At 42.9% G+C, this 14868-nt stretch overlaps 1 protein-coding gene and 1 long non-coding RNA gene across 2 annotated transcripts in view; one reads left to right on the top strand and one right to left on the bottom strand.

Annotated features, from left to right (window-relative positions):
* ABCA12 (ATP binding cassette subfamily A member 12) overlaps positions 1–14868 on the top strand; it is a 77043-nt gene that overhangs the window by 5101 nt on the left and 57074 nt on the right. The window contains exons 3-4 of the mRNA XM_032445977.1: positions 11465–11612; positions 14216–14304. Coding sequence (XP_032301868.1) covers positions 11465–11612; positions 14216–14304 — 237 coding nt within the window. The remainder of the gene's footprint in view (positions 1–11464; positions 11613–14215; positions 14305–14868) is intronic.
* LOC116653691 overlaps positions 7865–14868 on the bottom strand; it is a 33741-nt gene continuing 26737 nt past the window's right edge. Inside the window, exon 2 of the long non-coding RNA XR_004308042.1 lies at positions 7865–14280. This is a non-coding gene — a long non-coding RNA (uncharacterized LOC116653691). The remainder of the gene's footprint in view (positions 14281–14868) is intronic.

Here is a 14868-nt window from a genome sequence, read left to right as displayed (position 1 = left end):
TTTATCTCTTTGGGGATTAGTTCTCATTTCAGTGACTGATGTGTTAATCTGATGCTTTTTGTTACTTTTATAAATTCGGTTCTTTGCAGCTTCCAGAGGAGATTTCCTGGGATGTAGCAGGCTGTAAATAAAGTGTCAGCGTTCCTCTGAGGTTGTTTATATTTATGTTTCTTTCAAATTAGTTTCATAATTAGAAAACAACTTTACAGAACTGTCTCATCACGATGCACTCAGATACTGCTGTTGTAGCAGCAGTATAAACCTACTTGATAAATTGAGGGACAAGAGAGCAGCTGAGGGGAATCTTCCTCAGTAAAATGTAAGGGTAAGTAAGGTATTCAACTAGGGTTAAGAAAACATAGTAAAAACAGACTGAAAGATTCACCTTGTGTTTGCTAAAGGAAGAAGCACCTATTTAGGCAGTTGCTGCTACGGCTCAGCTGAAGAATGATAACTTGATTGGCTCCTGGGACATGATGGTGTGTGTGAACCTTTACTAGCAAATCAAAGAGCAGCTGGCTGGTGTGTGGATAGTTGATAGTGCTTAAGTGGGTGAGGAGTTTACACAAGCTGCTTTTCATGTGCATCCTTTGCTTCCTCAGTCAGGAGAACTGCATCTGCATCTCAGAGTGTGAGTCCACTCGAATCTTCTCTAAAAAATTTCCACTGAGTTCAGTGGGTGCCTGTTACCCCCAGAAGAAGCAGTCCTGCCTTGCTCTCAATCCTGGCTATGTTTGTTTATGAAATTACATGGTAAAAAAAATAGCTAGGAGTTTATTCAGCTGCAAGTCTTTTTCCTTTCCACAATGTTAATTCTATTTTAATCTAATCCCCTGTTTTGCTCACTGGGGCCTTAACAAGTGCATGCCCAAGGGACTGGTTAGAAGACCTGGTCTCTCTTTTTAGCAATAACCTACATTTGTGTTGGAAAAAATCAATCATAGAGCTGTACCCCCTTCACTGTCTGCTCATTAGAGGGTTTCTCAACATTAGTTGCACACACACTGACAGTACATGCAGGATTTGTGCTTCATGTTTCACATCCAGTTTGCCAGGTTACATCCTTGTGCAGAGAGCTATCAATGACAGCCACATCCTTGCAGCACAGGGTAGGAGTAGGGCCTCAAAGTGCCCTTAATAAAAGCTTTGCTACACCTTATGCATAGGAGAGGCATCACTGTGGCTTGCCAACAACAGAATGACATTGAGTGAACAGGAACAAAGTAACGTCATGGGAATGCAGGATTTTGATATTTGAGGCAAGGAGGCTGATACAGGTTGGGGAGACAGACTGACAGCAGCGAGGACGAGAGGTTGGCTTCCAGTGTTTGTAGCTTATTGGATGTGTACAATGTGTTTGAGAGATCTGTACTTGATGGGATGTGCACTGGAAATGTTCCAACTCAGTTAATAACGTGCAGTTCTCTGATTAGAAGTGTCTCTGTACTTCAGAGTGGTGTATGAAAAAAGGCCACATGGTTACAAACACTAGATATGCAATTAGGATAGCCCTTTTCTCAGAGAGCTTGCAGCCTACTCTGGCTACAAGTTTGTTTATCTAATTTATAAACAGTGATGGAAAGTCAGAATAAGGGACTTTCCCAAAGTCTTAAACAGAGAAGGACATTCTTAGTGTGTTACGCTGGACTTTTAACCCCAACCACATCTACTGCCAGTGAAAGGCCTCTTTAGGCATGTTATGTATCTTATGTTCTGCCCAAATTCCCTTGAACCAGTTGGAGAAGGCAGGAAGGGACATGTTGTACTTAGTGAGAACTGCAGTTTTGGCCGAGTGTGGAAATGGCATTCCTTGCATGTGGCTCCAGTGGTTGTACTTCCCGTCCCTGAGAAATCAGATAAGGCCAGTGTTGAAAGTGCCAGCTGGATGGTAAAATATTTATTCTTTTCTGCATCTGGCTATTAATTTGAATGTGTATTTGTGTTTGCTTTGGGGGATTACATCTGTCAATTATTGGATTGGAAGGAATGTTCCTAGTAGCAGCATCTTCATCAGTTGTTCTTTGTGGGGATGGGGAGACTGGTCACTGTCTTTGGACTAGCATGGATGAATTTTATTTGGGGGCAAGTCTCAGCACCTGTGTAGTCTTTCTGTCTTAAAGTAGATGACAGGAACTCTATTGCAATGGAGGTTTTGGGCTGGAAAAGTTGTTAATGGCTGTTGCATACTCCTGTGATCCAGATTATTCAGAAACCATCTAGGAATCCAATGGGGATGAAGAAGAACATTAACTTGGGAATTGAACAGCTATTTCCTGCTGTTTTTCTAAATAAAAGTTAAATAAAAATACCCACTTGAAGATTACCCTCTTTATTTTTGACAAGTAGAAAAATGTATCAACTTTTCTCTTGAAAGCAAGAGAAATCATTCGGGAGCTTTCTTTTCTGATAAGAAACAAACAAAAACAAGGTGGGTGGACACATAGGAAAATGATTACAAGTGGGGGTTTTTATTCAACAGGAATTAGATCCACTTTATACCGAATTCCAGTGACAAGTTTAATGGCACAATCATTAAATGGTGACAAGGAGCAGTTTCCATTCCTTCTGCTGCCAAGAGATTATTGCAGGCAGACAAAATTCAGGAAGCATAGGATCAATGGCACAGAGATAGAATAAGCTACTCAGATGCTGAGGTTTGAAGCTTTAGAGATAACCCCACAGAAAATCTAAGCTTATCTCATATTCAGGGTCAGAAATATCATGAAATCTATTATTTGCTCAATTAAATTAGCTCAAATTTGAAATGGTTTATTTTGAGAAATTACCTAGCAAATACTCATCAGAATGAACAAGTGGCAAGAGCTTCTTGAAAGAGCAAGTCACTTACTTTCCTTTGTGTTTGCGTAGCACCTAATGCAGTGGGGTCTAGCACTGGGCTGAGCTCAAAAGAGAAATGGCATACCAAATAAACATCAGCAGTCAATCACGTGTAGGAACACTAAGAACTGAGGTAAAGTAAGAAGCTGGAATCCAATTTGCTTCATATTTAAAGCACCTAGTGTCTTAAAAATAAGCAAAAAAATCCCCCAACCCACTCTTCTCCCCACATATTTATTTGGTGATATATTTCCAGGTCAGCAGAAGTTAATGCCAGAAGAAAACTGAGATTTGCTTCTCTGCATACCCAGCTCCTGTGGTGATCTGAAAGTCTCACCAAACAAATTTACCCACCCAACAATTTGTGCACTTTGAATTTGTGTCTCTTGACCTTTTATTATAGTCCATGTAGGAATGGAAGATGCTGGGTTGTGCTTTGTAGAGCGTGTGTGGTAGGAAGCTTTGGATTGGAAGCCTGAAGCATGGAAGCCTGTGAATGGGGTCTGAGGTATCTTCCAGTCTTTTATGTCTGTATCACCTGTGAGCAGGGACAAAAGTCCCTTTACATCACTTCAGGTTTTTGCAAGGTATGGGAATTGTGCGAGAGATACAATCTGTCCCTCAGGGCACAACCCACTCAGTCTATAGGGAAGCCCAATTATGTTCTTTGCTTTAACTAGCACTGTCACACCCTACCCACCCGCTTTCTTCCTTTTCTCCTTCTTTCCCCTCCTGTCAGCTTGACCTCATCCTTGTTCTCCATAGAAGCTCTCTTGGGTGTGGTTAGTTTCCCACTCATTCTGAAACCCTGCTTTTCCGTGCTGTGGAGAGGATAAGGCTTTGCTTTCCTGTTAGTCTCCCTCTGGCTTTCCAAGGGTGAAAGTTAGATGTGGCCTGCAAAATCTGTGCCTCATTCACAAATATTTTTCCTTCTTCACAGACAGAAGCTGTGCTCTTGGGTCTGATCTGAAAAAACACCAAATTCCTAATGCCAGGAAACTCCTTGCCTCCTGTTGGCAAAGAACGTTTTACCCTTCACCTCTGCCCAGAATTTTCACCCAAATTCCATGACCTCCATGGAGAGATGGCTGCATGATGTATTGCATTCACTCAGATATTTGTGATAAACTCTGATACTGAGTGCTCCACCAGTCTGCCCTTTGGAGTCTTCACTGGGTAGTATGTAAAAATTAATAGGTTCCCATGGTAATTATAGGTAGTCAGGATATGGTGACTACACAGGCCACTCCATTCATTTGGATAAGTCACGGGTATTTATGTCAAGTATGATCCACCCTAAGAGTTCAGCCTACTTTATACACAGACTAGCACACACTACAGGCTCTGGGGAAAAGTCTTTCTCCATTTTTCTCATAAGCATCCCTTATATATATTGGTAACAATGAGGACTCTCTGTAGCCTTGTCTTCTCTGGCTGAGCCATTTCTTTGTACAGTCTTCAGCCTTGTGAGGTGCAACTGGAGGATGTTTACATTTGGAGCCGGAAATTCCTGAGTTCCCAGGATTTTTCTTCTCCCCACTGAATTATAACAAGGCCTCGGGGCAGTCACTTAATTCTGATGGGCTTCCTGAAGCACCTGTATCCAGGCGCTGGGACCTAGAAGCACAGAAGTATTTTTCCAAAGGTGCCAAGCACTTTGGATTGCACTGAAATTAGCAGGTGTTGAAGTCTCTTTTTCTGGAAATGAGGTCACATTTGTTTAAAGAATCTAAACACGGACTCTGGAGGCTAGCTGAAGACATTCACCATTGACAGACAGAAGCTTTTGTGTGTCTCCATCAACTTTGTCTTGCTGTGCAGACATGAACTATCATTTCTCCACCTGTGCCTTTTAGAAGGTCTCCATCACTATTCCTTTCTCCTTTGTGTTGGATTTGGAAGTTCATTCTCCTTCCTTTACACCTGCTGCTTCTCCCACTCATTTTCAGTTCTTATGCTCTGCTCTTTATTATCTCCCTGTTCAGTACACGAACCCAAATGCATTCACAGTCAAGGCCTGATTTTTAATTTATTAAATAAGGGGGTGGAAGGTGAAGGTCTGTGGGCGAGCAAAACTAGCTTGCCTAGTCTTAATAAGCATGGAAGCAGTTGCTGTCTGTTCTGGGCTGGTCTTGTTATTTGCAGAGCCTGAAATGCTAGAGGGAAGAATTGGGCAATGAGATGCTTCCTCCACTGAAGCCACCGACACAGGGAGGAGCCTTGCAGTGAGTTGTCTGCTTGTTCCATCTCACTGTCGTAGGCAGACAACCGAGGACATCATGTTATTGGGACACTCAAGAAAGCATGAATGCCAGTGCCATGAGGGTGAAAGATTCAAGTTCTTGAATCTCACTTGGCCCCACTGGGCTTCTGGAAAGCTGAATGGAATCCTGGTGGGAGGAACAGAATTGTATGGGGGCCCTGCTATGCTTTTATTTAGAAAAACAGGAGTTGGGTCTTGGGTGTATGACTTGTGAATCAGGGTAAGCTATGTGGTACAGAGGTGGACTGGTGCATGCATAACAGCAGCTCACAGAGTCTTTTGGTTACGTTGTGATTTGCATGGAGGAAATTAAAATAACTCCATTTAGAGTTGAGGGATAGATGGCCAAGTATGACATTGCTTAATGCATAACAGCAAGGCAGAGGAGGAATGCACCTATTCCAGTGCCAGCAAGACTTGGGCTAACAGCAGCTGATCATAATGACGTGTGTGGTGTTGGACACAGCTGTGCTCACATAACAGTGATAGAGGCTCTCAAAGGAACATGAGTGACCCCACTGTGACAGATGCTGAGGATGCTTGGTGTCTTGCAACTTTAGGGTAAACACAAGGGAATATTTTCTTCCAGTGCTGTCAGCTTAGCAGGGGAAATTGTAAATGGCAGCTCTGCTGGTTGGCCAAAAATAGGGTGAAAGAAGTCACCTGTTAGCTCTGCAGTGGTTTTAAAAGCAAGCTTTGTCATATGAAAGGCAGTCTAGGTAGAGAAGGAGTGCAATATCAAACCATTAGCTCTGACCCAGAGCAATTCTAAAGTATGCATTTAACCTGAAGCCCGAGTAATCGCATTAAAATCAGTAGGGCCAATCGCTGCTATGTCATGGGCTTTAGACACACTGAACAAGATTTGAGCTGTACTGCTCGGAACTGTAGCACTTAACTGTCCTCACCCATTTTTTTCTCAGTAACTGTGGGATTTCTGAGGGCGCTGGTCTTGCAGGTGTGAAAGAGGAGGAGCTCTGGACCTGTTTGATTGGGGGTCCTTTGCCTCCTTGTCCTGCAAGACCAGAGCCCTCATTACAAGGTCTCTAGGAACACACAGATCCCTTTTTCCAGGTTCACAGTCTGACATAAGTTTCAGAGCACGTGAATCTTTCACGCAGTGTCACATCAGTATAAACACCATAGCAATTACATATTCTCTTTCCATAGATGAAAGGATAAGGCCAGCTAGCTATTTGGCTCATTCTTCATAAGCATAAAAAAACCACAACTCTGTTTCAAAAGTTATCCCATGGGTTTGATTGTCAGGCTTCGACTTCAGAGAGATATCAAGGCTGCTAGCATTATCATAAGGCTACCTACAAAAGGTAGCTGGAAATGGCAATTGTGTGTGGTTAAAGAGGAACGGTTGCAGTCATCGTGCCATGGAAGAGGCACATTCTTTGTCTTTTCGTCTCGACGTATAGCACAGTGAAGAAATAAAGTTTAAAGCAATGCTGTGCAACTCTGGGAAAGATCAATTGAGAATGCTGTATGTACACATTTTAGTCCAACATTTTGCTTGGAAAGCTGGGAGGAGGACACCATAGCAGTAAATATTTCCCTTGTATGTTTTGTGATGGGTTAGATAACCATAAATTACAGCTGATAGAATTGCTGCTCTGGGCTAGACCTCTGCTGCTGCTCAGGGATGATTGAGAGAGCTTGCAGGGATCACAGCATATTGAGAGAGCTTGTGGAGCACAGAGCAAGCCTTCCACTAGAGGAGCCTTCATAAGTTGGTTTCTTCAGCCAGAAGATAGACAGTTTGTATCCAGACATTCCTTTTTAATAGCCACTGAAGTATCTTCTTTAGAGGATTTGTCCAATTTGTTCTAAAATGAATGTCTGCTTTTGAATATATAGCACAATATTTTGGTTCTGGTTTAAAAAAAGAAAAAACTTTCTCTCCTTTTTGTCTACTACTTCATTGTATTGCAAGGAATGATCGTTTACTCACCCCTTTCACAGCTGATCAAGTTGTTATTTATTTCTTGGACACACCACTTTGGGGCCATTTTTTTCTTCCCCCAAGAGTGCCAGTTATTAAGTCTCTTTGTGTGTTGTAGCAGGGATTGGATGCATTTTCAATGAACACAATAATCCTAATGAAGTCATTTGCTCATCATTGCTCTTAATTTGCCATTTGGAGAGTTGAGATTTGTATGGATTTTTTTTATGAACCGTGGCTTAATGTGTAAGGTACATGCAGTATTAATGTATATGGAATCTGAAGCCATGTTTCATGGCAGGGAGAGGTTGCTAAATTGTGGGTGGGTAGAAAACAGGAAAACCTCAGGCCTGGTTGCAGGTTTACACCAGAGACCCTTGGCTGGTGGGAACAAGGCTTTACCCTGTACCTGGGTGTGGGCAGGAAGGCCTTCTTTGAGGCAGCCTTGATGAATTCCAATGAAAGGTGGTGATTCTGGGGCAGCATGCATTGCAGTGTGCCTGCACTCTGCTAAATGCCTCATTCCTTGCAGAGAATTACTGTACACAGCTAGTGCAAACCCCAGTGTGAGAAGACAACAAAATCATTGTGGCAAGGTAAAACATGGTTCATTTAGATTTGGCCATTTCAGTCAATTTCAATTAATCTTACAGATCGGAGTGAAGCAGTTATTTTCATCTGTCTTATGTGACATTTATTGTTAACTTGACATTTTTCACTGTTATTATGTCAAATGCCTTTACTTGGGAAAAAAAAAAGATGTTTGTATTGAAGCATGTTGGAATCCTGGGTGTTCCAGAATCTAAAAGCAATCAACTTTCTCAGTTTTATTCCAAGGGAAAGCAGCAAATGTGGAAATGCCAGAATTTGCAATAGAGTGAAAGCCTTGTTTCTTTTCAGCTCTTGAGGATGTGGCCAGACTGGCTAGATGCTAATGAGCAGGGAGAACCTGCCAGCCCATTCAGTGCTCAGCCCTGGGCTTCTTCTGCCCTTTGGGATGCCTGCCTTGTTTGCTTCAGATTCAGTGCCATTCTTTCAACCCTGACAGAAAATCAAAGCACTCCACAGTGAGGGAGAACAGCAAAATACCTCTATGTTGGGCTTCCATTGCTAGCAAACACAGCAGTCAGTCTTTACTAATAAGATACAGATCTGGGCTCGAGTTTCAGGTGCAGGCAAATAAATTTGACAAGAAAATCCGTGGAGGTGATGTCCCAGCAGAGCTAAGAAGGGGAAGCAGTGATGCAGTGATCTCTCCCTCTGGGCTCATAGGCAGTGTAGCAAGATCCTCCAAAGGTAACTGGATTTTTTGGAAAAGATAACAGTGAAAGCTAAAGGCGGTGACAGTGATAAATTATGTCAGGTGTTGTGGATCTACTCCATCAAGGGGTCATAAAGATGGGGGCTGCTGTGCATAGGAAATCCTTTTTCCTTGGCTATGGCATTGTAGAAGACTTCATTGGTAGGTGGAGATGCTCTCTGAAGGCATTCCCTACAGGGGAAATATTACAGAGGTCATGAATGGTGATAGTAAGCATTGCGTTTCAGATTGCAAAACTATTGCCATTGTGTCCTTCAAAATTCGCAGGGCGTTTACAAAACTCCTTCAATAAAGTTCTGTATCTAGTGCTTATGTTGCGTTTGAAGTACAGGATAAATCCCAGCCCAGGGAGGGACAGATGGTTATAAACATCTCCCAGAAGGAGCCAGCTTCCTCCCTGGTTATCCTTGCAGGGGTGTGTGACACAGCCAATGGATGCGTACGTGTGGGTAGAGCAGCTCGTGTGGCTCTGTGGAGTCACAGCTCCATGCCACAAGAGAGTGAATGGAGGAAGGGAGGAGGATGGGATAGGAATTGCATTCATCTCTTGTCTCTCCTTCTCATCAGTATATTTCTTCCTTTGCAGGATGAGAGGAACTTACAGGGAATTTGGCCCGGGCGTTTCAGATTTTTCTGTCCGTGGCCTTTCATGAAAAACTTCCTTGATTCTCAAACTGCTCTTAGAGTTCAGCTTCTTCCAGAGAAGCCTCTTCTGGCACTTCCCCTGCTTTTGTGCCACGAGCAACATGGGGTTGCATCAGTTCATCACTGATGGATCACCTTGCTTATGATACAGCAACTGATTGTCTCTTTTTCCACTTAGTTCAAACCATAATGTTTCTGATTCTAAAATATGGCATTGCTACTTACATCTCCCAAGAGGATCTTCTGTTTTGGTTGCAGGAGGATCCCTTGTGTGATTTTCTCCTTAAATATCTTGCATCTCTCTACAGTACAGGAAGGATGTTGAGCTCTTGTAGTGGGTCCAGAGGAGACCAGTAAGATGATATAAAAGGGCTGGAGCACCTCTCCTATGAGACGAGAAGTGTTTCCCACTCTGCTGTCACACTTAAGAGTTACGAGGCTTTTGCCCTTAATTGCTGGTACACTGGTAGATGCAGATGGCAGTAGAAGGTATAGACCTTTCCCTCCTACTTGTCTGCTTTTGTGCAGTTGTGCTGTCTGTCCCGAATCTCATGGCTTTCCAGTTCTTTGGACTGGTATTTTGATGGAGATGCTGATAAAGTGAGGTCTGTGTTGTGCCTGTTTGGGTTTGTTGATTTTTGTCAAGGTGAATGAGAGTGCGGGAGATCAGAAAGAAGACAAGAAAAGCGTCAGGGTGTGCAGAAGGCCATTTTGCAGGGCTGTAATTGGTGATCTCAAAGGGCAAACATCCCAGATGCAGTTGTGGATATTCACAAATGGATGCTTTCAGGTGAGAGTGCCCTACTGTGCAGTTTGCCTTGTGGGCAGCAGACTTATTTACACTTCAAAACCTTTAGAATAGAATATGCTTGGTCCTTTGGCCTCAACCCCAGGACTGCCTGCAGAGAAAAATGAGGCCTTTCATTCTGCTTGGTGCTCTGCAATTACTGGGAGCTGGCTCAGCCTGCATTGTAAATCCTGATGGCCTGGAAGATGCAGTGAGCATTGGGGGGCAGGTAGAGCTGTGCCTTTCTCCTATGGTGGGGCACCTTCTTTAGTTTCCATGGGTGTTTCTCTGCTGAGGTACAAGGGAATCATAACAATGTCCAAAACGGGTGCTTGACACTGCAGGTCTCAGCAGTCATATGCCTATTGCTACATGAAATAAAGCAGCGTGAACTCCCATACTTAACTATGAATATTTTCAGTTTCACCCAGAATTCTGTTGCCTAAACAACCCCTCTCATTTCTGATGACCAGCACCACATTGCACAGCCATGGGTTGTGACCAGCTTTGCTGAGTGAAGTTGAGAAATGGCTCCTGTTCAGGGAAATTGGCAGCCAGATACTCCATCTAATACTGTCAATCCCTTTGAGAGTATCTGATTTTTGACCACTGCTAGAAGAAATAAGTGTACTTCAAATGTAGGATGCACTTGTTGGAGGTGTTAGAGATAAAGCTGCTCCTGGGCAAGAGTCACAGGTCATCTTCGGAGGCTGAACAGCAGGGTAATCAATTACCACAAACTTGCCTTCAGGCCTTCTGTAAATCTGGCTCTGTTCCATAGAAGAAATAATAGCCACGTCCTTTGCCAGGTAATTTTCCATACGATTATTTTAAATAATATGTTGCTGTGATCTAGCGAAAGAGTTTTGAGATTTATTAGAGCATTTGTCACTGAGAGGAGAAGCATTTGGTGAACTCTGCGGGCTGGCAGTAAGCAGCATGGGGCAACGGCACACGAAACACCAAAGTCTCTAATTGCTCAGGTCCTCTCGGTATTTTTGGAAATGGGAGACAGGGACATGCATCTTATCCCTGGGCACTGGCTGCCAACATCACCGGTCACCAGGCAGATGGCACTGGAGCTGCTCTGCAATAGCAGGAGGCCTATGGGGGAGTGGTGATAGATTGCTCCTCTCCCTTCCTTGGGCAGGTCTGCACAAATAGCAAAGGAGGTTTGTCTGGTCTTGAATCTATTGCTCCTTTCTACAGTAAAAACTTAAACACTGTTCTCTTTTATTACCCTGGCTTGAAGCTGAAGCTTGTGGCTTTGCACAGAAAATGATCCAAACAAGTCTTGGAGAACATGCTCTTATAGATTCTTCGAGTTTCAATTGCCATATGCCTATTTTTATTTAAACTACAAAGGCTGCAGTTGCTTTGGGATTGACAGGGACAGGTATCTGCTTATTAACAAACAGATTGGCTCCTTTTCTCATTAAATAGCCTTTCATGGCTCTCTTGGTGTTGAGAAAGGGCTTCTAGTGGAATTTGGCAGAGATTGCTACCAGGACGGAATAAAACAACCTTTGTGAAACTGAGAATCAAGCCAGTGGTTTGGAGAGGGAAAGTAGGGCAATCTGAAAGAAACATACGGAAAAAAAATAAAGCATGTCTGCATCATAATAATGGTATTTTCTTTCTTTCTACGCCTTCCTCCAGGTTATCTTGCACCCCGAAACCTTCCTAGTGCAGGCTTCTTCCCATTCCTGCAAACTGTGCTGTGTGATTCAGATGCCAGATGTAAAGGCACACCATACACACCAGAAGATCTGCTGCCAAGGCTTAATGACATCTCATCTCTCAGACTGTAAGGAAATCTGAATGCATCTGGGTGTCGCAAGCTGTAGAACAAAATTTGCTTTGAGGTGGAGGGTGCAGCCACATGTGTATGCATGTACAAGTGCGTCCACAACAGACATCTCTCAGGCATCTGTTACAACAGGTATAGTTGCAGATATTTTGGGTATATAGTATTCAGATATTTCTCACTTAGAAATGAGATTAAGGGCTGCAAAGCAGGGAGTTATAAGAATGTTCACATTAAAGACAGCCATTGGTAATGTGTCAGTTGTGTTTCAGGTTTGATAGTGAGAATTTTACTCATTGAGGAAAATGCTTCTAATTACCCAAGTTGCAGAAGTCAGAGGAAATAATATATACATATATATGCATATATGTATATTGTTATTATTAGTTTTCCATGATTGTGGTTTGGGTCATAGCTGTTAGCTGATAAAACTGTATCAAAAGCAGTGCAGCATGTTTACTTGCCTTCTGTGGTGATCAGATCAAGATGTGTACTGTGGAAGTGGCAAATGTTCCCCAACAGCTCTAGTTTCTGAGATATGTTTATTCTGGAACGGCTGCTCTTTCAGTAGAGCCTCCAGGTGGCAGCCAGAGTGGCTGTCCTCTCTGCAGGCCATCAAACATGTAGGCGAACAGATGAAAAAGTGAAACATTTTTTTCCCCCACATAATCATGTAGATTTACAGAGTGGAGCTGGCTAAGCATGTTTTGTTGGAATGCTGGTTTGCTGAAATCAAAATGTACAGTGGATGCATTTCAATCTCAGTGATGTTCCAGTGCTAGCCAAGAAGCATTTGCTTTGAGATGTGCCAGACAGTGTTGTCTGCACTTGGGCTCCCAGGTTCTGGCATGTCCCCAGGGAACATGCAGGTCTGAGGTCTGGTCAATGAGAGCAGTAAATGTGCACATCTCTCACCTCCAAGGTCACAGTTGCTCATCCTTCTTTTCAGGTGACAACTTACTCCAGACTGGCTATGCCAAAGCCTCAAAATCCCTTCTGGCCAGAGCCTGAGAGTCTGAAAAGCTAATGAGGGCTCCAAGCCTTACACTAGAGAGTCCATCAGATAGGATCCTGGACATGGTGCCTCCTCAAGGCTCCTTTGTTTCTAGGGACAAGTCAGTGGTTAGGATCTATCCATTGGTTAGAATTGGATGATTAAACATGTGGATAACTGAAGTTACACAAGGTGAATCAAGGTCACGCAGCAGAACACAGCCACGCTGTGGGAGGACTGTGTGCCTGGATGCTCTTCACTCGCTTCTTCAGTGTCACTGCTTTCCTGGGCATGTCAAACAATGGTTAATTTGTGTCACTGAAACAAAGAAATGGGGACTTTCAGTGCCAAAGCTGGAGGTTTTCCATGGCTTTCAATAGCTACAAATCCTTGTTGCTTTCTGGTTTTGATTTCTTTACAGCTGTTTAGGAAATAACTATTTTTTCTTGCCAAGCGAAAATCAAAGGATTTAGTAAAAATATAGCTCAAGTCACATGAGTCTTTAATAAGCATCTTGGCCTCTACTGATGCTAGAAATTAGCTGTGTGAAGTATCACGCAAGTTTGTGGATATACCTCCCCTTCTGTTGTCAAGGTTAGCTTTAGAAATGCATCATATTATACAGGAGACCTTAAAAATACCTCCCAGGATAATTCCAGGAGTATGAAACCCCGTCAGCAGGTTGACTAGGTAGGAGAAAGTTCCAGTAGCCAGCATGTATAGACTCAAATCTACCTCAGGAGCAGAATTGTGGTGGATGAAATTGTCACGAAGGGGAAAGGCTTAAGCTGTGACTCTGATTGTCTGAATGTATTACTGTTGAACATTAAATAGTTTGTAATATTCAGCTGACCTAGAATGTTTTTTAATGCATTCTGCAAACGTGTGAAACTATTTTCTAACCTGCCCTAAAACTGTGTCTTGCCAGTGCTCAGCAGAGAAAATAGGCAACGTTCTCATCCTTTATTCTGTTCCCTAGAAGCATTTACCAAGGTGTGCAAAAATAGCTGAGATTTCCCTGAATAGAAGGGAACTAAGTTCAAACACTGAGCTCAACATCAACAGCTTCCAATGTTTTTTCCCCTGAAGTAAAATGTCTGGGAAGGATGAAGTGAAATCCTGATGTCTTGAAGGATTTCTTGGTACAGGCGTACAGCCTGCTGTTATAACTTAGAGCTATTTCAGCTTACATCAAGGCTGCTATGGCCAGTCTGAGCCTCATTAGAAGTGTCATGAAATTCTGCACTGCTTCTTCTGTTGAGCACGTGTTGGTGGGGGATACAGTGAAGCCTTCTTTCAAAGAAGTGGGAATTTGTTTAAGATTAAACAACCAAAAATGTATGTGAGGCCTTGCTGTCCCTGCATATCAGGCATGAATGCAATCCCCTCCATCTATTTAGCATCTGAGAGCACTACAGCATGCTTTCTCAAAATACATACCAGTCTTCTAGACAGAACTCAGCATTTACACAACCAAGATTTCAACACACCTACCGTGAAATTCTGCTATAGACACATCCTGAGTCACACTGCAGTTAAACGTAAGCTTAATTATAAGAAGCTGAGTTTTCACAGATATCTTTTTTTCTCTTCTTCTTCTTTCCCTCAGTAAGAGGAAGAGCTCATCCAGAGTGTCCAAGGACAACCATCCATCACCATGGAGTGCTGAGGTTCCTAAAAGCAGGAATGCATCACTGGGTAGGTTATTCACGGCTGTATGTAAAGCCCTGGTCTTTAAAGGGTGATCTTTCAGAGCACTCTCAACACAGATGCAGTTCTTAGAGCGCTGCTAAAATGATGTATGTGTTCTGTACAGGCACGTGACTGAGGCCTTGACATTAGTGCAAATTCTTGGGAATAATTACAAGTAACTGCCTGTAGAAAAGAATTCTGGAAACTGACCCATAAACCAGGGTTAAATTGTTACACTTCACAGGAGTGATGTGAGATTGCAGACTGTTTGGACATTAATTAAAGACCTGGCTGTTAATGGAATACTGCCATTTTACTGCCCACAAATTGTTCATGAACAGCTTATGATTTTTTTCAAATGCATCTCTTAGCCACATTTATCCAGCACACAAGTCTTCTTCTGTGCCACAGTGGATATTTATTGTTGGTGCTGTTCTCCTCTGACGTGTTTCTCTTTCCTGAAGGAACTTTCAGGCTTAAATTTTCAGTAAAATCATTACAGTTATTATTTATTTGTGGTAATGGCTAGTACTGCCTGCAAGTCGTCATGATGGATAGTCCTTTTGCCAG

Source organism: Coturnix japonica, chromosome 7 (genome assembly GCF_001577835.2).
Source record: "Coturnix japonica isolate 7356 chromosome 7, Coturnix japonica 2.1, whole genome shotgun sequence".
Classification (NCBI taxonomy): Eukaryota; Metazoa; Chordata; class Aves; order Galliformes; family Phasianidae; genus Coturnix; species Coturnix japonica.
The sequence above is the reverse complement of the archived record's forward strand: the minus strand, read 5'-3'. Positions and strand labels throughout refer to the sequence as shown.